The following is a 20,796-nucleotide window of genomic DNA, read 5'->3' as shown; positions in this document are numbered from 1 at the left end:
TAGTAGCTTTTTGTCAACAAATGTCTTCATATGACTGTGCCCTAGCTTCCCATTCCTTACATCATCAAAATGCTTCTAACTTACGTAAAAAATTCAGTATTACCAGAGAACAGGCTCGTCAGATTGTAAGCCAATGTCCTAAGTGTGTTATTTACACTCCATCTCTGCCATCAGGGGTAAATCCCCGTGGTTTAAAACCAAATCAAATATGACAAATAGATGTAACTCATATTCCTCAATTTGGTAAACAATGTTATGTACATGTCATAGTAGACACTTATTCTAGATTTATTTTTGCCACAGCACGTACTAAGAAAAATACTCAACATGTAATTTCTCATTGCTTAGCAGCTTTTTCTGTTTTAGGGTGTCCTATACAAATTAAAACAGATAATGCTCCAACTTATGTAAGCTCTGCTTTTCAACAATTTTGCCAAGAGTTTCAAATTAATCATAAAACAGAAATTCCTTATAACCCCCAAGGTCAAGCCATTGTAAAACAAACTCATTTATCTATTAAACTTCAATTACAAAAATTAAAAAGGGGGAATAAGATAATGACTCCCCAAAATAGCCTTAATCATGCCTTATTTGTTTTAAATTTTTTAAACTGTGACACAGAAGGTCACACTGCTGCTGAGAGACAAATGTCTCCCTCGGTGACAGGCCCATTAGGCAGAGTTCTGTGGAAAGATTTACAGACTGGTCAATGGAAGGGTCCAGACCCGGTAATAGTGTGGGGAAAGGGCTATGCTTGTGTTTTTCCAGAAGGTGCTTTCCGTCCCATCTGGGTGCCTGAACGTGCCATCAGACATGGAGGAAATAGAACCCAGACTCAAGCGACTGAGGATAGACCCAGAGGAGCCACAACCCAGAAGGAGGAAATATCGGAAAAGGATGAAGAAAGACCAGATTGAACCAGCCGAGAAGCTGATTTCATGGAAACATGTGAAGAAATTGACAACCCAGGCTTCCCAAATACTTCGACGCCTAGGAAAGAACAGGACACCAGTCTTGATGGTAGCGACAGTAATTGCCCTACTGGGCTGTCAGGTAAAAGGGAATCAAATAGACACTTATTGGACATATTTCCCAGATCCACCCCTGGTACACCCAGCTGTGTGGACTGGAGAATCTATTCCAGTATTTACTAATGACTCATTTATGATGGGAGGATTTACAGATGCTCATATTACTCCCAGTCATGTGACTAGATTTAATTATTCTGGCTACAGTGCCCAATTACCTTTATGTTGGTCACATGATAAACATGCTGGCTGTCTAAAAGTATCATTTGAAGAAAAGACAGCGATTGGTAAACCTAGACTGACAAATAATTCTATTTATGGAGACTTAAAACCTAATACTAGATCAGTAATTAAGATGGGACTTTCCCATAACAAGCCAGTCATTTCTGCAAAACCCCCACCGGTACCCCACTGTCCAAATAGTTCTATAATTGAAATTGGCACCTTTCCTAAATGGATGGATTGTGTAAATACCTTTCCTGTACAACATAAGGTGTCTAAAGCTAGTGGGTATATTTTAGACTGGTCTCCAAAAATTGATGAGAGACAATTACGAAGAAATTCTGCTATGACACCTGCAGGATTTGTTAGTAATATTTTGACTTATAGTGAAGGAGGCATTCAAAGAGATATTTGGCGTTTAATTGCTGCCTCAGAGTATTTACATTTTTCAGACAAACCTTTACCAAAATTTGTTGGCAAGAACTGTAAAGAGGGATCTTGCTATGGCCTAAGAGCCTGTGTCCAATCTCCTTATGTTTTAATTATTGGAAATGTAAAAGTTAGATGGATAGATGATAGATATTTTGTTACTTGTAATAAGTGCAACCTAACCAATTGTATTTCTAGGTATAATGGAGGAAAAGGAGTGCTGATACTTCATCAGCCCTCTTTTGTTTTATTACCTGCTAATATTTCAGAGCCATGGTATGCTGATGCTGGTTTACAAGTCCTGCAGCAAATTCATGCCCAGCTAACAAGACCTAAACGTGCTATTGGAGTCATAATTGTTGGTGTCTTAGCACTGGTCTCATTTATTGCCTCAACCGTCTCTGCATCTCTGACATTGTCTCAGAATATTCAGCATGCAAAATTTCTTAATAATTTAGCTCAAAATACTTCCAAGGCTCTGCGTAATCAAGTAAATATTGATGAAAGGATTGAGACTAAGTTAAACGCCTTAGAGGCGACTGTTATTAACATTGGTAATGAACTTTCAGCCTTAAAATTTAAGGAAAGGCTTAAATGCCATGCTAATTATAAGTATGTATGTGTTACAGCTGCCAAGTACAATGCTTCTCTCTGGGATTGGGAGAAGGTTAAAACCCATTTATTAGGTATTTGGCAAAATAGTAATAATAGCTTGGATATTCTGGAACTTCATCACCATATCCAAGACATTCAAAATAATAGAGCTGATTTTTCAGATCCTTCTTCTTTGGCTAACCAAATATTGAAGGAGTTAAATGGATTCAACCCTGGAAATATTCTTAAACACTCCGCTTGGTACATTATTGGATTATTCTCTTTGCTGTTAATTCTCTTTTGTATTGTAACTATAGGATGGCGAGTCCTCCAATCAAGAATCCGGGGACTCCAGAGAGTGAACCGCCGCCTCATTGTTAAGAATAAAAAGGGGGAATATGTGGGGAGCCATTCTGACATGTGATTGGGTGACTCCCGTTAAGGGCCTGAGGCACTCTGGCTGTGTCGGAGTTATCCCGACCCTTTCCTGATGAGAGAGCCCATCCGTGTGGGGGTGTGCGTAACCACTGACCCTGGAGACCCAATCACTGACCCTGACCTTGGAGTACAGCCCCCCCTCAACCTTCATTGGATGGAATTCTCCCCTGAATCTCTTGTTTCCCCCAAATAAAAGGCTGATCCCCGGCGTGTTCGCTCTCTCTCTCTCCTGCTAGCCCAGAGTAATCCTCGCTGCCCTGCTGAGCGGCTGGAGGCAGGGAAACAGGGAGACCGAGCCGTCTCGGACCTAGCATTAAAATAAGGTACTGTCTGTGTGTTTTATTTTGATCTCTTCTAACTAACTGAATGCCAGAACCTCATTAATGAAACCACTGCGCAGGCCGCGTGGTAGAGTAGTCCCCGCAGGGAAGGCCCTCACCCTCCGTCACGTGGGTCGCATGGACGCTTGGGAGGGAAGTCAAGGAGCTGTGTGAGCCCGAGCAGCCTGACTAACCTCTCTGAGCCTGAGTTCTCTCAGGTTATGTTTTTATCCTTTTTGGTTCCACGGCAGTGGGACCGTCCCCATGTCCTGGAGACTGAAGTGGTGATCCCAGAGGCTACTCGCTACGTGACCCCGGAGAGTCCCTCAGCCTCAGTTTCTCATCCGTAACGCAGAGTGGTGTCCTGGGAGTCCCATGAGGACTAGAGGTGGCCACGGGACACTGTGGGGTGCTGCTAGGCCTTGGGCCAGGGCAGGATTGGTCCTGCTGGGTGTGGGCTCGCCCAGGCCCAGGCCCCCCTCCTCCCTCCTCCCTCTTGCCAAGACAGGTCCCCCGGGCCCGCCAGAGTGACCTCTTTTGGACAAAGGGTCTTTGCAGATGCCATGGAGGATCTCGAGAGGAGACTGGCATGAGCCCAGACCCACGGCAAATCCTCTCGTAAGGGAAGGGAAGGGGGAGACCCGGGGACACAGGTGATCGCCATGTGCTGGCCAGTCAGGGAGGCCACGGGTGGTGCGTGGCATCAGAGACCATCCGCCTCTGCCCTCCGGGCATCGTCCCCGAGTGCGGGTGACGGGAAGTGAATTCCAAACCAGGGCTTCCCCGCCTGTCACAGCGCCCACAGGTGCGTTCTGAGAAGCCAATGTAAGCTGGGAGTCTGGCCGGCGAGACCTTCTGGTTAAGTACCATGTGAGCCTCCCTTGGCCTCCACAGGGGAGGCCCCAGGGCCCCGTGGACCAAGACCCCCAGATGCTCAATCCCCCACATAAAGAAGCACTGGCACAAAATCTGTGGGATCTCCTGAAGACGGTCCACCACTTGCAGACACCGGGGACTCCTAACGTGGCGCTGGGCACACAGTGTTGCTCAGGGGATTCAGAAAACTGTCCCCCCTCAGTGTGGACACGGTTTCACCCCCGCGATTTCTGACCTGCGCCTGGTTGAATCCACCGCCACAGAACTGCTCGTATGGCGGAGGCCACCGTCTAGATTTTTTTTTTTTTAATAAAAGCCATCTTTCTTTCTTTTCTTTTTCTGGGGGATGGGCAGAGCTGGGGATTGAACCTTGTGTACGCAAGGCAGGCACTGTACCAGTTGAATTATTCCTAGCCCCCAACTGTCTAGATTTTTTTTTAATTTTTTTTTAATATTTATTTTTCAGTTCTTGGCGGACACAACATCTTTGTTGGTATGTGGTGCTGAGGATCGAACCTGGGCCGCACACATGCCAGGCGAGCGCGTTACCGCTTGAGCCACATCCCCAGCCCTGTCTAGATTTTTAATGAAAGATCTTCCTGCCCCCAAGCAGACCTAGTCAAGTCACAACTTGAAAAGGAGCCCATCCTTCGGTCACCATCTAAAGAGATTGTGTAAAAAAAGTCACACAAGCCATGTGCGGTGGCATGTGCCTGTAATTCCAGCAACACTGGAGGCTGAGGCAGGAGGATCGCAAATTTGAGGCCAGCCTCAGCAACTTAGTGAGACCCTATCTCTAAATTAAAAAGGGCTGGGGTGAGTCGGGGGTACAGCGCCCTGGGTGAAGAGCCCAGCACCAAAACAGAGCAAAACACTCACAGGACAGGGAGGCCGGGACGGCGAGGACCCTCGGGGTGCTTCCTTGCAAGGTGACATTATTGAGGAATGGCGAGGGCCCTGGCCTTAGTTGGCTTTGTCCTTCTTCCTCTGGGTTCCCGCTGGCTGTGGGTCAGGGTGTGTGACCAGGTGCAGGCGCAGAGCCTCCTGCACCTGGGGGGGGAGGGGGGGGGCTTCGCTCCAGCATCTCGGAGGCAGGAGACCGCGGCCTCCCCGCTCCTCCTGGGGCTGGCCTCTGTGCCCTGTGCCCCAGGAGGCCATTGCATAACAGCCTGCGCCGTCCCTCCCGCTGGCCCGGCTCGTACTGCTGGGCTGCGGAGCTCCTGCCCCGGACGCGCTCAGACCCCAGATCCAGGGCTGGCCCCCATTATCTGGGGAGCGAGGTAACAGGAACCCCCATTCAGCTCGCTCCACGTACACCTCGCTGACCCCCGATGGCCCCCGATGACCCCTGATGAGGACCGGTGGCCGGGGTGGTGGCCAGCGCAGGAAGGCTGCCGGGGGCGGTCCTCGGACCCCGAGGCCACGGCAGGGCTGGCCAAAGGAAACGGGGCGATGGGCGACTGGGGTGCACAGAGCGGGCGCACGGGGCTGCTTCAGGGCTCAGGGCAGGACAAACCGGGGTTGGGCGTCCTCTGGGCCTGGGTTGCCATGGCGACCAGTGCAGGTGGACAGGACCCCGCAGGCCCCTCCCTGTGCCAGGACTGCGGGGAGCTGTCGGGGAGGCGGGGCGCGCCCTGGGGTCACAGGGATTGCGTTCACTGGGAATCAGCCAAGCTCCTCCTCACTTTGGCCGCCCTGGGGGGCCCCTGCCCGACACCATGAAAGAGCAGGTGCTGGGGCAAGAGATGAGGGGAGGAGGGAGGTGAGGGGACAGACCTCCGTTGACCATTCCGCAGGGACCAAGCCCTCAGGGAGCGGCTGGGACAGGGCCTCAGGGATGAGGCAGGGATCAGGGGAGGCTTGGGCCTCGGGGCTGCGGCATCATCCCCATAGAGACCAGAAACTGCGTATTATTTTATGTCTGCAAATTAATTAGATTAACGCCTCGTCTTTGATTTCCCCCTCTTAATAATGCTTGAATCAGCCAGATATGGTATGGTGGCCCGGGCTGCAGCCCCAGCTACTCAGGAGGCTGAGGCAGGAGGATGGCTTGAGTCCAGAGGGCGGGGCCAACCTGGGCAACCCCGGGAGACCTCAGGTCAAAAAAAAGAAAAAGAAAAAGAAAAAGAAAGGTTGGGCACAGTGGCTCTTACCCATGATGCCGGAGGCTGAGGAGGCTGAGGCAGGAGGGTCTCGAGTTCAAAGCCAGCCTCAGCAAAAGTGAGGCCCTAAACTCAGTGAGACCCTGTCTCTCAATAAAACACAAAATAGGGCTGAGATGTGGTTCAGTGGTGGAGGGCCCTTGAGTTCAATCCCTGGAACCAAAAAAAAAAAAGCAAAATATGCTTTCCTGAGTGTTTATTTCCAGTGAGCATTATGACTTTTTTTTTTTTAAACCAGCCAACTGACTAACTTGCTTCTCTGCTGGCCTCAGCATTTGCAGTGTCTATTAATAAGGGACCTATCGGTGACTGACTGGTTCCCACGGGATCCACTGAGGCCCTGGTGGAGGTGGGGGCTACTGTCTCCTCTGGAGAGGGGGCGAGGCCCTGGGTGATGGGAGGGCTGGATCTCCATCCTCTCCCCTAGGCTGGTGGCTGGCCGCTCCTGGGAAAAGCCAGTTCCCTCTGCAAAACCCGGGAACTGGAGTGGGGAAGCTCAGGCTGCGGCTCTCAGGCCCTCACCCTGTGTGCTGATGAGAGTGTGGAGGATAACAGGCAGCACTTCCTGGTGCTCCCTACTGCTGCTGAAGCAGCTGACAGTTTCTTTGTGTCCGCAGCACTGGGGACTGAACTCAGGGGCGCCTTGCCACCCAGCCACACCCTCAGTCCTTTGTATTTTATTTGTTTGAAACAGGGTCTTGCTAGGTTGCTGAGGCTGGCCTTGAACTTGCCATCCTCCTGCCTCAGCCTCCCGAGTAGCCGGGATGACAGGGGTGCGCCCCCCCCTCCTGGCAATAGCTCCCCGTTCTTGAGCACAACTGGCCAGTCTCAGGCATTTTGTGATGACACCATGTCCCCCACCATGTGCCCCCCATCTGTCATTACTTGAGGGAATTCACAGCGTGAGCTTAGCCTACAGTAGGCACTTAGCAAATGGTGAAAGGCTCCATCAGCCCAGTGGGGAAAGCTCGGGAGGGACAAGGACCCACAGGATGGTTTTAGGAAGGCATTGAGGAAATACGGAGACCGAGTGGCGCCAGGGCCGAGGGGCGCGGTGGGCATCTGGGGAAGGGGAGTAGGTGAGGTCCCACCCAGGAAGACACTGTCCTTTCTCCTGGGCGACTCCCTACCCTCTCTCATGCAAATGGAAAACCGGCTTGTAATCATCAGACCCTTTCATTTTAAGCCAACGTGGTTTCGACCAAACTCAGAAAACACTCTTTGTGTGTTTTTAGTGTGAACCGCATTTTTCTGACTGCAGCCCCTGGACGGTACAGGAGGCCTGGCCTCTGCTGCTGTGGAACCTCACCAGGACTTGGCCGGGTCTAGAACACCGCGACACCGTCAGCACCTCCCTTCCTGGGCTCTGAGGTGTCTACAAACCCCAAGTCGTCAGCCTGCGCCTGCGCAATCATGTCCCCGCAGCCACCAGAACCATGTCACTGTGTCCCCAGAATCCCTGCGCTCAAGTGTGGTCTCTGGAGGGCAGCGCTGACCCCACCTGGGAACTGCTCAGAAAGGCAGAATCTTAGGCTCCCCCGAGGCCCAGGTCCTGAATTAGAATCCGAGTTTTAACAAGATTCCCGGGAGAGTCTCTCCCTCTCTCTTTCACACACAGGGTCAAGTTTAAGAACTGCCGGCCTCATTTGGATACCACAAAACAGAATCACTGACCCACACCACTAAGCCAATCAACCCAGAGCCCTACTGGTCACATAAGGGGGGACTAAGGGGACCCTGGTTTATAATGGAACAATGTCCACACCCCCTTGAAGCTGTTGGGCCCCTTTGTGAAGAATCACCTTGAGTACTCTTAAGGAAGGAGGACACGGTCAGGGACCCGGTTAGCCCTGGCCTGGGGACATGCCCAAGAGCCTCTGGTACCCTGCTGCCCCTTCAACTCTGGGGCCCCCAAGAGCCTTCCCACGTTCCTGGAACACACCAGGTAGGCCGAGACTCGGCGAGCTGGGAAAAGGTCTAATTTTACTGAGCACTTACTAGGCCCGGGGCCCTTCCAGGCTCCGTGGACTTCACCTCGTTTAACCCCGGCAATGGCCCGATTCCACTCGCTGGGCCTGTTTCCCAGGTGGGAAGACAGGTGCGAGGTCACTTAGGGCCACCAGCAGCAGCACAGGGAGAGCTGGACGAGAGCTCTCCTGCGGGGTGCGGTCCTCCCCGGGCTGCCTGATGCGCCCAGGTGGACGGTCCCCGGGGCTCCAGGCTGCCCGTGGGGCGCTGCCCTTCGCCCCTGTCCTCTCCCCTCTGTGAACCAGGGCTGGGACGCGGCTGAACCCCACTTACTTCCTCCGCCGGTGCCGGCGCTCCTTGTCTTCCCTCCGCGCGTCCGTGTCGTAGGTGGCGGGAGGGCCGTGCCGGTGTCGCCTCCTGCGCTCGCCCCCGTCGGGGCCCTCGCCCTCGCCCTCTCCGCCGCGGGCGGGCCGGCTGCCCTCGCGGTGGCGCGCCCGGCGCTCGGGCTTGTCGTCGGCCGCCTTGTCCCCGGGCCTGCGGTGCACGCGGTGCCTGCGCGGCTCCCCGTCGGCGCCGGTGCGCGGCGACCCGCTGCGGCTGTCCCTGGGCGCCGCCTGGCGGTGCGCGTGCCTGCGGTGTGCGTCCCCGGCCTTGGGCCGCTCGGCCTCTGCCTCCCAGAAGCCGGGCTGCTCCGGGCCTCCCTCGCGGGGTGGGTGGTCGGACTCGCGGCCGTAGGGGCCCTCGCGGCTCGGCTCCTCCTGGCCGCCCGCCCAGGGCCTGCGCGCGTCGGGGCCGGCGGGGTCGCGCGCGCGCTCGCGCTCGTGGTAGCGCGCCTGCTTGCGCAGCAGGTCGTCGGCGCGCGGCGGGCCCAGGCGCGGCTCGACGGCGGGTTCGGCGGCGCGGCTCTTGTTGGTGTTGTTGTTGCGGTTCTCCTGCGGGTCCACCACCAGCGGCCGGTCCAGGTGCGTCTTCACGTCGGGCCGCAGGTGGCGCGCGTAGGACGCCTTCCAGCGCTCATCGGGGTCCAGGCCGGGGTAGAGCGCCTCGCGGCTGGCCAGCAGGTGCTGCTTGCGCAGCTCGCTTGTGCACTGCTCCCACACCGAGCGCGCCGCCTTCTGGTTCCTCTGCTGCTCCTTCCTGCAAGGCAAGGCCGGTCGGCGCCCCAGGACCCGCGCCCCGCGCCCCGCGGTGGATCCCCTGGCGCGGCCGCGCCCACCCGGGTCCGCACGCTCAGCCTGGCCCGACGGGGCGGCCCTGCGGGTGTCCCGGGTGACCTCCCAGGCACCTGGGCCCGAGGCGGGCCTGTCAGCCTGGCCGAGGGCCCTACTGTCTTCTCTACTCTGCCGCCAACGGCAGCGCGGGAACCTCTGGGGTGGCTTTGAGCATCCTAATGGCCTCGGAGATGGCCACGGAGGCCAGAGCGGTGGACATGAGCCTGTGCACGTTCCACAGCCCCCAGTGCCCGCGTGGCCTGAATGGGAGTCTGGGGTCACAGAAAGGAACCAGGGCAGCCAGGGTGGGCAGTGCGGGGGCTGGGGTCCCATTCAGGGCCCTCGGAGCCTCCCCAGGGCTGCGGGACACGGGTGGTGTTATAGGGACCGTCGCTGTGCTCAGGCTGTTCCTAACCTCACCTACCGCGCATGCGCCTCCCTGGGCTCCCCTCCTGCAGCCACCACCTCTTAGTTTGGAAAAGCTGCCCCCTCCCCGTAGTCCCAGAATGCAGCGCTCTGCAGCATGAGACCCCCTGAGTCCCCCACCCCACCCGCAAAGGCACAGCTCAGAGCACTGTGTCCTCCGCTTTCTTTATCCAAGGTCTCTGGTTCCTCACTGCCTTGTTCCCGACCCCAGCGAACTGTCTGCTCCATGCACCTTCAGAATCTGTCCAGGATCCTGCTACATCCACACCTCCTCGGCCCCATCTTGGGCCAGTCCCCATCTCCTTTGCAAGGACAGGCTGGTGCCCTCAACCTGCCCTGCTGGGCCACCTCCCTCCCTCACTTCCACAGTCCGTTTCCCCACAGTGGCCAGAGGGCACCTGTGAGCACTTGAGTCAGGTCCTGACCCTCCTCTGCTCCTTTGCCAATGATGCAAAACCCAAGTCCTCCCCGTGGCCCCCAAGGCCCTGCATGACCTGCTCGTCACCTCCTTGCCCTCGTCTCTCCCTCCACAGTCCCCTTTCTGCTCACTGGGTTCCAGGCACACCAGCCTCGTTCAGATCCCCTGAACACACCAGGAGTCTGCCTCAGGGCCTTTGCATATACCAGTCCCTCTGCTTGGGATGCATTTTCCCCACATCTCCTCCTGGCTCCTTCCTCACCTCCCTCAGGTCTTGCCACCATCCAGGGGAGGCCTTTCGTGAGTTTGAAAGCACAGCTCTGGGCTGGGGGTGCTACTCAGTGGCAGAGAGCATCCTCCCCCGCACACGCCAGGCCCCGGGGCCATCCTCAGCAGCACCACCCTCTGCACTTCCGCCCTCCCCTCTCCATCTTTTTTTCTCTAGTTCTGTGATCTTGTCATCGCCCCCGCTGACTTGAGAGCTACCCAAGTGGGGCTTTCCAACCTTGCCGGGTGGGAGCGGGGCACCTCTGCCCAGCGGTTAGGGACGGCCCACCCCCGACTCACACAGCTATGGACATGTTGGCCGCCGATAGGGGGCTCACTTCCGCCACCTCCTTGGCCTTCTGCAGCGCGAGCTTCTGGTTGGCGGCCTCCTCCTCCTCTTGTTCGTCCTGGAAGGACACAGGTCTCCTCACAGGCGGGCTTGGGCCCCCACTGCCCTGAGCCGGGGTCGCGGCCACTGTCCGGCTGCCTGATGGCCAGGTCAGAGAGGAGCAGGACGCAGGCATGCTGGAGGACACACAGGAAGGGGCGCTTTGGGACTTTCCACCCTTCAGCCGTCACAGGGGGCTCAGCTGTGATGTGCACGTCCCTCGTCCCCAGTCCCTGCGGCTGGAGGCTGAGGCAGGAGGATTGCGAGTTCCAAGCCAGCCTCAGCAAAAAGTGAGGCGCTAAGCAACTCAGTGAGACCCTGCCTCTCAATAAAATACGAAGTAGGGCCGGGGAGGTGGCTCAGTGGTCGAGGGCCCCTGAGTTCAGTCCTCGGTGCCCCCCCCAGGCCCCCTCGAACAAAGAAAGAGAAAAACCCACGTCCAGAAACAAACCCACTGTTCAGGACAGCAGGCGGCTCAGACGGCGCCTCCTTCACCCTGAATCTGAGGCAAGGAACAAGCACCTGGGAATCGGGGGTCAGGATGCACCGGGACAACTCGGAGCAGGACCCCCTCCTGGCTCCGTGCCCAGCTTTCCTTGGAACTGGGCACCTGGCGACTGCTCCAAAATACTAGATCCCTAGGCCCTGGAAGTTTCCACAGAACCAGGTTCGGCCTTGGAACCTGTGCTCCCAACAAGCTCCCAGGTGAGTGAGTTCAAGTCCAAGCAGCCAAAACACAGTGGCCAACAGCACGGGTTCCAGATCCCGGTGGCCTGGGTTCAAATCCCAGCTTTGCTACTAATTGCTGTGTGCCTTGGGGGAATCTCTAAGCCTCTCTGTGCCTCACATTCCTTATCTAAAATCCCAACTCTCGCTCACTTTCCGACTTCACTCTTCCCCTTAGCGCTTCGCGCCATTGGACAAGCCGCGCATCTCTGTGCACCGATCTGTTTCTCGTGGGTCTCCCCAGCTGGAATCCCTTCTCCAAAAGGGCTGGGTTCCTGGCTCTAGACCAGGGCTTTGCTCACAGTAGGTGCTCAATATGTGCTCACTGAATGAGTGACGAAGTGGGGCTCAGAGAACTTGCCTCCGAGGTTTCAGCGGGACATGCTGAGGCCCCGCGGGCACCGCGCTCACGGGTGCCCAGGAACCCCTGATGGAGAAACGGAAGGGAAGCCGCGGAGGCTCAGGCCTCCCTGCCTCCCGTCCCCTCTCCTGGATGCTGGCCCCTGAGCAGGGGCTCTGGGATGAGCTCAGGGCTGGACCGGCTCCAGGTGGCCCGGAGCTGGGGACAGTGAGGGCTTCCGCTCCTCCCCCGTCAGAGGTGGGGCCTGGAAACCATCCCGCCCTCCAGCCGGGCTGACAGATGGAGGGTTGGCAGGGTCTGCTCAGTTTGGTTTGGTTCCGAGTCCTGAACACCTCACGCCCCGGGGAAGGCCCTGGACGGAGGGAGGCTCCCGGCAGGAAGACCCTGCACGTGCCACTGAGCTTTGTTCCCCCTCAGGCCTAGTTTGGACCTGTGACCAGCTCTTACGTTCCCAACAGACCTGTCCTCCTCTGTGGTTCCTTCTCCTGGGCTGATGCACCCACCCATGGAGAGGCAGGGCGGACTCCAGCCTCGCCTGTGCTCTGGTTTCCTTGTGCAGTGTGCAACCTGTACAACTGTTTTTGGAAGCCCTGCTCATGGGTCATTCTAGGGACATGAACTGTGTTACTGAAAGCAGTGGGGCCTTCCTGGGTCCACCTGAGGTTCACTGGACTTCTTCAAGGAGTCCAAGGTTGCCCTAAGGAGCATGTGTCACCGATTTGGGTAACTTAACCATGAGTCAGCACTGGTGTGAGGTTCTTCCCCCGACCCCCCATTTCTCTCTGGCCCTATTTCCTCTTCTGTGATATCTGAAGGGCCACGTCTCTGCTCTTTCAGGTCCTAGTGTGTGGCAAAGTCACGTAACCTCTCGGGGACTCAGTTTCTTCATCTGTGAAGTAGACACAACCCTCCCTGCTCTGGATGTGCTGTGGGTTGAACCTGGGGCGCTGCCCTCCTCCTGAGCTACACCCCCTTTTTATTTTGAGAGAGGGCCTTGCTAAGTTCCTGAGGCTGGCCTCAAACTTAGGATCCTCCTGCCTCAGCCTCCCAAGTACCTGGGATGACAGGCGTGTGTGTGCCCTGTGTCCTCTCCCGTGGGCAACTCGGAGCAGGACCTCTCCCCCAGCACAGAAGGGCCTTAACGTTTTCTGTGGTTGTTGGTATTTTGATTTTCGTCACGTGCTGGGGAGGCTCACGTCCCAGCCTCCCCGCGCCAGCCAGGGGAGGCTGCCTTCCCTGAAGGCTCACTGTGTGCCGGGAGCTTAGCAGAGCGCTTGATGTGGGTCGTGTGATTCTTGGCTGTGGCTGCTGAGATCCTGCCCTGGGGCCAGTGGTCCTGCCTGAGCCTCAGTTTCCTCCTCCACTCGAGGGAGGCTACAGTAGCTGGTTCCACGAGCATCACGTGGTCACTGCTATCCTCACAAGGAAGTCCAGAGAGTGTCCCCTGCCAGCTCCCACACACGGGGGGACCCAGTGGAGCTCCAGGGTCCTGTGCAGGCTACTTGCTAGCTGACCTGTTTACCATACACTCAGCCTCCACGGTGGCTTGCAAGTGGCCACTAGCAGGTCCAGAAGGAGGCCAGTGGGGGAGAGAGGCGGGAGCTGCTTACTGGCCACCATCTGTGCTGGCCACAGCTCTGGGTCCCCTAAGACCATGGGATCTACGGGAGCCCCTTTCCCTCAGGTCCAGCTCCTCCACTGTCCTGGGCGGTGATGGTGCCCGGGGCCTGGCACTGCCCCCTTCCTTGGGAGCCCTGCCTGGTCCCTTCACCGGGTCCCGGGTGGCGCTGGCCATCTGCTTCCTGCAGCCTCCAGGCCGCGGGCCTCTCTGTGCTCTGCTGGGGAACCGGCTGGTGGAGGCTCAGCGCCCTGGGAGGAGCGGGAGGCTGGCTCTCCCCGCCTGGTGACCAGGTCCCTAGGTCCCTCCCGCTCTGCCGCCCACAGGTGGTGCCTCTGCCAGACACAACGTCCCCACAGACCTTGGTGAGCTCCTGGGCGTTGGCCAGGTTGTCCACGGCGATGGCCAAGAACACATTCCGGAGGGTGTCTGCCGCCGAGTCAGGGAAAGCGGCCATGGAGGGACAGCACGGGGACCAGGCTCCAGTCGCCCAACCTCGCCCCCACCCGACCCTGACCCTCCCCCACCCTCCCTCACCTCCCCGCCCCGCTCCCCTCCTCCCCTGCCCCGCCCTCCAGCCCCGCCCCCGTACCCTCCCCACCCTCCCAGCCCCGCCCCCGTACCCTCCCCCACCCTCCAGCCCCGCCCCCGTACCCTCCCCCACCCTCCCAGCCCCGCCCTCCAGCCCCGCCGCCCGCCCCAGGATACAGTTCCGGAAGAGCATGAGCACGATGAAGTAGATGGAGAACACCATGCCGCCCTGCACGCCGCCATGCGACTTGATGCCGTCGTCGAACATGACCTCGTTCCAGTCCTCGCCCGTCAGGATCTGCAGCCGGAGGGCGGAGGGCAAAGGCGGCCTCAGCAGCGGGCGAGGCCACGACCCCGAGGCCACTGTCCCGCCCGGCTGGCAGACCAGCTCCGTGGCTCCGAGAGTGCCAGGGCCCACGCGCGGCTTCGGGACCGAGGAGCCTGGCGGGGCCACACGCCCGGCCACCAGGGTCTCCCCTCGTGGGAAGGGGATTCGCCCCAGCTGAACTGTGTCCGTCTGGGTTCCTCTGTGGAAGCCCCTGTCCCCCGTGTGGTGCTGGCAGAGGGAACTGGGGGGTGTCACTGGGGCCGGGTGGGGTCATGAGCCCTCGCAAGAGGAGAAAGAGGGACCTGGGCTCAGCTACCATGAGTGGTGGTAGCTGTGGGGGGGCATCTGCAAGTCACAGCCTCGCCAGGAGCACGCCCCGGCCAGCCCCGCAGCCTCTGGACTGGGAGACACAGATGGACGCCGCCCAGGCTCTGTGGCTCAGCAGACGTGGCCACACATTTTTTATACCAGGCATTGAACCTAGGGGTGCTTAGCTTCGGAGCCACATCCCAGCCTCTCTCTATTTTTCATATAGAGACAGGGTCTCGCTGAGTCGCTCAGGGTGTCGCTAATCTGCTGAGGCTGGCATCGAACTCTCAATCCTCCTGCTTCAGCCTCCTGAGCTGCTGGGATTACGGGCGTGACCACTGCAACCCGCAAGACCAGCTGTAACATCCCCCAGATCCCTCCGTGCGCGGAGCTGAGTGGGGGTGCCAGGTGTCGTCCACCGATGTGGGGCCAGGTGCAGCTCGGAGGCAGGATGTGGCCCTGGGGTCCGCCCCCTGCACTGTACTGCAGGCCCCCAGGTGGGACCTCAGCTAGAGACACCTGCGGGTGCCCGGTGCCAAGAAACCCGTGCCAGGGCTCAGCACTTCCCCGCAGGGCACAGCCCTCTCCAAACCCTGTCTGGGCCTCATTTAGAGGCTGCCTCTGTGGGAGAGGGAAGGAAGGATCCCCTCTCTACACACTCGAAGTCCCTCCCAGAGAAAGAATCCACAGGGAAAGGCCTGGGGATCCGGGGGAAGCCCCTCGGAGGCCGTCCAAGTGCCCCAATCCGACACTAAGAGGTGTCGCCCTGCCCCGCCAAGGTCATACCTGAAACATGGTCATTATTGCTGCCGGAAAGGTGTCAAAGTTGGTGGGCGGCGTCCCTTCATCGAAATTGAACCTGTGGGGACAACACGAGTTTCCCGTGAGCCCCACCTGGTCAGAGTCTGGTTTCCAAGGCAACACCCCCTCTCCCCGGGATGGGCGGTACCCACAGCCCTGACCTCCTGGGTGATGCCCGGCGTCGGGGTGCAAAGAGGGCAGCAGCACCCTGCGGCGGGGCGCCCTGCAGCGGGGCGCCAGGGACTTGCCGGGGACGCTGGGCACTTACTGGCCTCCGAAGAGCTGCATTCCCAGGAGGGCGAAGACGACGATGAAGAGGAAGAGCAGGAACAGCAGGCTGATGATGGACTTCATGGAGTTGAGCAGGGAGACCACCAGGTTCCGGAGCGACGCCCAGTACCTGCCCACGGCGGGGAGGGGTCAGCGCCGGCCACAACCCTGGCCCGGCCCTGGAGGAAGGCCCCCCGGAGTCCCCAAGACTTACTTGGTGACTTTGAAAATACGTAGTAACCTGAGAGCTCGCAACACGCTGATTCCAAATGACGTGCCGGGTTTGATGACAGCCCAGATGACCTCAAAGATGCTCCCGATGATGACCTGGAAGCCGGGACGAGGGCTCAGCGCGGGGACACTGGGGTCCCCGGCCGATTCGCAGACACCCAGCTCTGAACCCCGAGGGCAAGTGGGCTGGGGGTCCCGGGCCGCCCTCTCTTCCCCTTTTACGAGGATCGGAGGTGGGAAGGCTGGGGTGCGGCTAAGGGGTGCGGCTCTGGCCCAGCCTGCAGTGGGCTGCTTCCGTCCCCAGCACCGCCACAATAAAGGCCACACCGACCTGAGGACTCCCGAATCACCCACCCGCTACTGCTACTAGTAGGACCAGGCAGCACCCGGAAGCTTCCAAAGACCCCGGGTCACCACCATCATCCTGCGCTCTAATCACCTCCTCCTCCTTTTAAAGAATGGATGTGAAAGTCCTATCGCATAAGATCAACCTGGTAATGTAGCTCCTTGGGGCCATAGAAAACACTTTTTTTTTTTGTACCAGGATTAAGCTGGGACATTTAGTCACAAGCCACATCCCCAGCCCTTTTATATTTTTATTTTGAGTAGGACTTTGTTAGTTGCTGAGGCTGGCCTTGAACTTGCAATCCTCCTGCCTCAGCCTCCCAAATCGCTGAGATTACAGGTCTGCTCGACTGTGCCCAGCTGAAATTTAATACGCCTCGCCTCTTGAACCCCTAGCTTAGCAACACAGCAGCTGTAGGGTATCTGTTGCTTCCTCTTGTAATCATGGGGCTGCCTGGAGCTACAGTTGCTGCTGCCGTCCACCCTTGTGAGAGCACACTGGCCTGACTGTCACCAGCTGGAGAATAGATCAAAATTTGAAGTGTGGTTTCTACTGAGTGTCACTTTTGTATCGTCGCGATGTTGAAAATCATAAATCGAACCATCGTAAGTTGAATCATTGCCGTCACACCACCATAAGTCAGGGACCGTCTGTGAGTGATGTGACCGTTTAACTTCTCCACTCGACTGCAGAGAGACACTTGGGGCCAGGCTTGTCACGAACAGAGCTACTCTGGACATTCTTTGTTTCCTTTCAAGTCCTCACACTCGCTGGAGAAGTGTTTTACCCCTAAGACACCTTCAACCCGAGACACACTCTCTCTCTCTCTCTCTCTCTCTCTCTCTCTCTCTCTCTCTCTCTTTTTTTTTAACAGAAAGAAATTTGTTTTATTCCTAAAACATTTTGGGTCATTTATGTAGGTAGTTTTGTTTGTATATATTTTGTTTTTTCCTCCAACACCATAGTTTCCTATAATAGGGCAGAAATCAGTACTAGATTCAGAATTATTAAGAATTTTTTTTAAGATAGAGTGAGAGAGGAGAGAGAGAGAGAGAATATTTTAATATTTATTTTTTAGTTCTCGGCGGACACAACATCTTTGTTGGTATGTGGTGCTGAGGATCGAACCCGGGCCGCACGCATGCCAGGCGAGCGCGCTACCACTTGAGCCACATCCCCAGCCCCTTATTAAGAATTATTAAGGCTGCTTGAGAATACTGGAACTGGGTGCAGGATTTGGGGCGTCCTGGGGAAGGCACACCCACTATTTGACACTAACGCTGCTACAGTCGGGATCTTAAAGGTCCTCCAAAGGCCCATCTGTTCAAGGCCTGGTGGTGCCACTGGGAGGTGGTGGGACCTTTAAGAGGCGGGGCCTAATGAAAGTCTTTAGGTCACTGGGGGCCTGCCTCACCCCTCCCCTGCCCCTCAGCTTCTGGACCATGGAGGGAATCGCCTTGCTCCACCACATGCTCCCGGCACCATGAGCTGCCTCCCCAGGCCCCAAAGCCACAGAGTCAACTGATCATGGACTGGAGCCTCTGAAGCTGTGGGCCACCGTAAACCTTTGCTCTTCAAAGGTGAACTGCCTAAGGCATTTTGTTACAGTGGCAGAGAGCTGATCAGGTTGAAAGACCCTAATTTTGTTCCCAGCTGCAGGGACATTCTTGTTGGTGTCTCCCAGGCACCTGTGTGAGTTCCTCTAAGGTGAATCCTTCATGGAGGACTCGCTGGGTCACCCATCTGTTTTCCAAAGGCGGTCTATAATTCCCCCTTGTGGACCGAGGCTGGGAGTTCTGGGCTCGTGTGATTGCTTCTGCGTCCGTCTCAGTCTTTCACACACAGAGGTGACCTTCCCTCTTCCCGGCTGACCAAGGTCTCCAGGTATGGTCATTATAGACAAGAGCGCATGCAGTGGCCCCACAGAAGCCGAGCACTTACCCCGCAGTCGAAGCAGTTGAAGGAGGAGTGGAAGTAAGGCCGCGTGCCAAGCCCATACATTTTTATAAACATTTCGGACATAAAGAGTCCTAAGAAAATGAATTCTGCATAGTCTGGAGGGAGAAGGAGGAAATAGAGAGGCGGTCAGTCTGGGGTGAAGGCCGGCCAGGGCTTGTTCTCTAGAGCCCCGTCTCCCTTCTGGAAAAGGAGAAGAGAAGACGGGTGCCCCCCCCCAGCTGCTCTCCAGTGGGTACCTCTGCTCTGGTTTGCAGAGAAGGGCTGGATGCAGCCAAGGCCCCCGCTTTCGTGTTGACTAGTGGTTCCCCAGGAACTCGGTACACTTCTATGTCCCCACTTCGAAAACCTCACAGGATAATTAACCAACCACCAGGGGCCTGGCGTGGACCCATAATGCCACTGGGTCTTATCTAAGAATCACGCTCCGTCCACTTTGGCCTGACTGAGCTCCCAAGGAAGAGGAAGAAGTGGAAATCACAACGGGGTCCTGGTTTTGACTTGATGTCGGGACTGGATGCGGCACTGGGCCACCCGGCCCAGGCACGGCTCCTCGGATACCCTCTGGAAATCCCGTCTAGCTGCTCATCTAAAAGTCTGGATCAAGACAAAGACTCCTGTTCTTAGATTTAGGAATGCCAAGGCCTCCGGGACGGATAAAGGTGGATGAGCCTGCAAAGCAATGGCTCATCCCAGTGCTGTTCTGAGGGGGATTTCCTGGTGGGGTAGGAAGCTGAGGTTGGGAAGCTCCTGGGAGGCTGGGGGCTGGGGGGCTGCTCAGGGTTCTCACCTAACCAAGAGGGAGGGAGGAGGAGGGGTTCTGAGGGGGAGTCCGCCTAGAGAAAGGGAAGATGGAGACCCAAACACGCCTCTGAGAATTTCCCACCATGGCCATGCAGCTAATCATTTGATGGCTGCTCCGGGTGGAAGGTGTGTGTCCCCTTCCAAACGCATGTTGAAACTCAATCCCCCAAGGAACCAAGGTAAGAGGTGGGCCCACAGGGGCTGGTCACGTCACATGGAGCCCCGATAAACGGGATCAGATGCTCCCATGAAAGGGTTCAATGGGTCAGTTCATCTCTCTTGCCTTTCTGCCTTCTGCCATGTGAAGACTCCAGGCTCCTCCCCTCTCCAGGGGGCCCAATGTTCAAGGTGCCTTCCTGGAAGCAGAGGGCAGCCCCACCAGGCAACCCAACCTGTCAGCACCTTGGTCTTGGACTTCCCAGTCTCCCAAACTGTGAGAAAATGAATTTCTATCTTTATTAAATTACCCAACCTCAGGTATTTTGTTACAGCAGCACACATGAGCTCAGACAGTGGTCGAGAGTGTTTACTAATCTTGCTTTTAGTAGGTGGTTGGGGTGGATTGTTGGGGTCCCTCATGCTTATTTTTCACTGAAATGTCCCTTTATTTGTAGGACTCTAAGGGGTGACAGTGTGATTGAGGTCTCCAGGGTCTTCAGAGTCTAGGGTCTCTAGGATCAAAAGGCAGAAAAGGAAATCTGTCCATAACCTCAGGTCCCTTCCGACACCCAGTGGAAGTGGACGAGTGCCTCTGGGATGCTTGTTTCCTGATTACCGTGGAAACACACAGCGAGCCCTGCCCAAGGCCTGAGAGAACTCCTCCCCACAGCACTGGGGGGTCTGGAAGAACTTTCTGGACCATCAGATCTAATTTCCACGGAGAACCGATGAGTCGGAGACCCAGAGAACCCAGATACTTCATTGATTCTGAGACGCAGTTTTATTCAGACTTTGACATCTCTGAAGTGGAGGAGAGGTTTCTAAAATCAGCAGGTCTAGTGCAGACGGCAGATTGTTGTCTTTCTTGGTGACACATAAAGAAAAGGATGTCGTGTGTTTAAAGACCCTTGGTGGATATGGATGGTGGTTACGACTGGCCCAAGGTCACATGGTGACTTAGGGGCAGGGAAGGCATGCAGCATTCAGGTCACCTGGTGTTCAGGGTCGGGATCTATTATCAGACACAGCTTGGACCCTGAAGCCTAGTTGCCTGGGTTCAAATCCTAGCTTCATCACTTCCTAGCTGTGGGACCTTGGACAAGTGACTGAACCTCTCTGTTTCTCAGTTATTTCAACAGGAAAATGGGGATAATTTAAGGATCTTTACAGACAAGAAGCCCAATCCTCTGTTCCTAAACCAGGACGGACTGCCAGGTGATTAGTAGGGAGGACACACGGGATTAAAAATAGACCATCAGAGGAGGTTATAACAGGAAGTAGAGTCCTCATTTATAAGAGACTCCTGGGGGGACCAAACACAATTACTAAGGTTGGAACTAGGTCAGGGCTCTTGGAAAGAGAACTGGCCCCGAGGGGTGTCCTGGGGGGTCAGTCATGACTGGGAACCACGAGGGCTTCAAGGAGATGGTGACCTCGGCTAGGCTCTCGGTCTTTCTAGGTCAAAGACTCGACTGTCTCCGTGGCAGGTGTCCCACATCTGTCCTGAACCAGGACAAGAGGGTGACGGATGAATAAATCAGGCCAGCTGAGAGACACGGAGGAGGGTGGCCGGTGGGTGGCGTGGTCTTGGGGAGCCCCACTCAGGGCC

General features: G+C 56.7%; 1 protein-coding gene across 1 annotated transcript in view; it reads right to left on the bottom strand.

The window, feature by feature from the left end:
- LOC308631635 (voltage-dependent P/Q-type calcium channel subunit alpha-1A-like) overlaps positions 1-20,796 on the bottom strand; it is a gene marked incomplete at both ends in the record, with an annotated part of 113,799 nt that overhangs the window by 68,531 nt on the left and 24,472 nt on the right. The window contains 8 exons of the mRNA XM_081263012.1: positions 8,371-9,174; positions 10,660-10,766; positions 13,814-13,881; positions 14,161-14,281; positions 15,407-15,479; positions 15,690-15,821; positions 15,906-16,018; positions 18,210-18,322. Coding sequence (XP_081119138.1) covers positions 8,371-9,174; positions 10,660-10,766; positions 13,814-13,881; positions 14,161-14,281; positions 15,407-15,479; positions 15,690-15,821; positions 15,906-16,018; positions 18,210-18,322 — 1,531 coding nt within the window. The remainder of the gene's footprint in view (positions 1-8,370; positions 9,175-10,659; positions 10,767-13,813; positions 13,882-14,160; positions 14,282-15,406; positions 15,480-15,689; positions 15,822-15,905; positions 16,019-18,209; positions 18,323-20,796) is intronic.

The sequence above is a fragment of the Spermophilus citellus genome (assembly GCF_964194105.1).
Source record: "Spermophilus citellus genome assembly, chromosome: 12".
Classification (NCBI taxonomy): domain Eukaryota; kingdom Metazoa; phylum Chordata; class Mammalia; order Rodentia; family Sciuridae; genus Spermophilus; species Spermophilus citellus.
The sequence above is the reverse complement of the archived record's forward strand: the minus strand, read 5'-3'. Positions and strand labels throughout refer to the sequence as shown.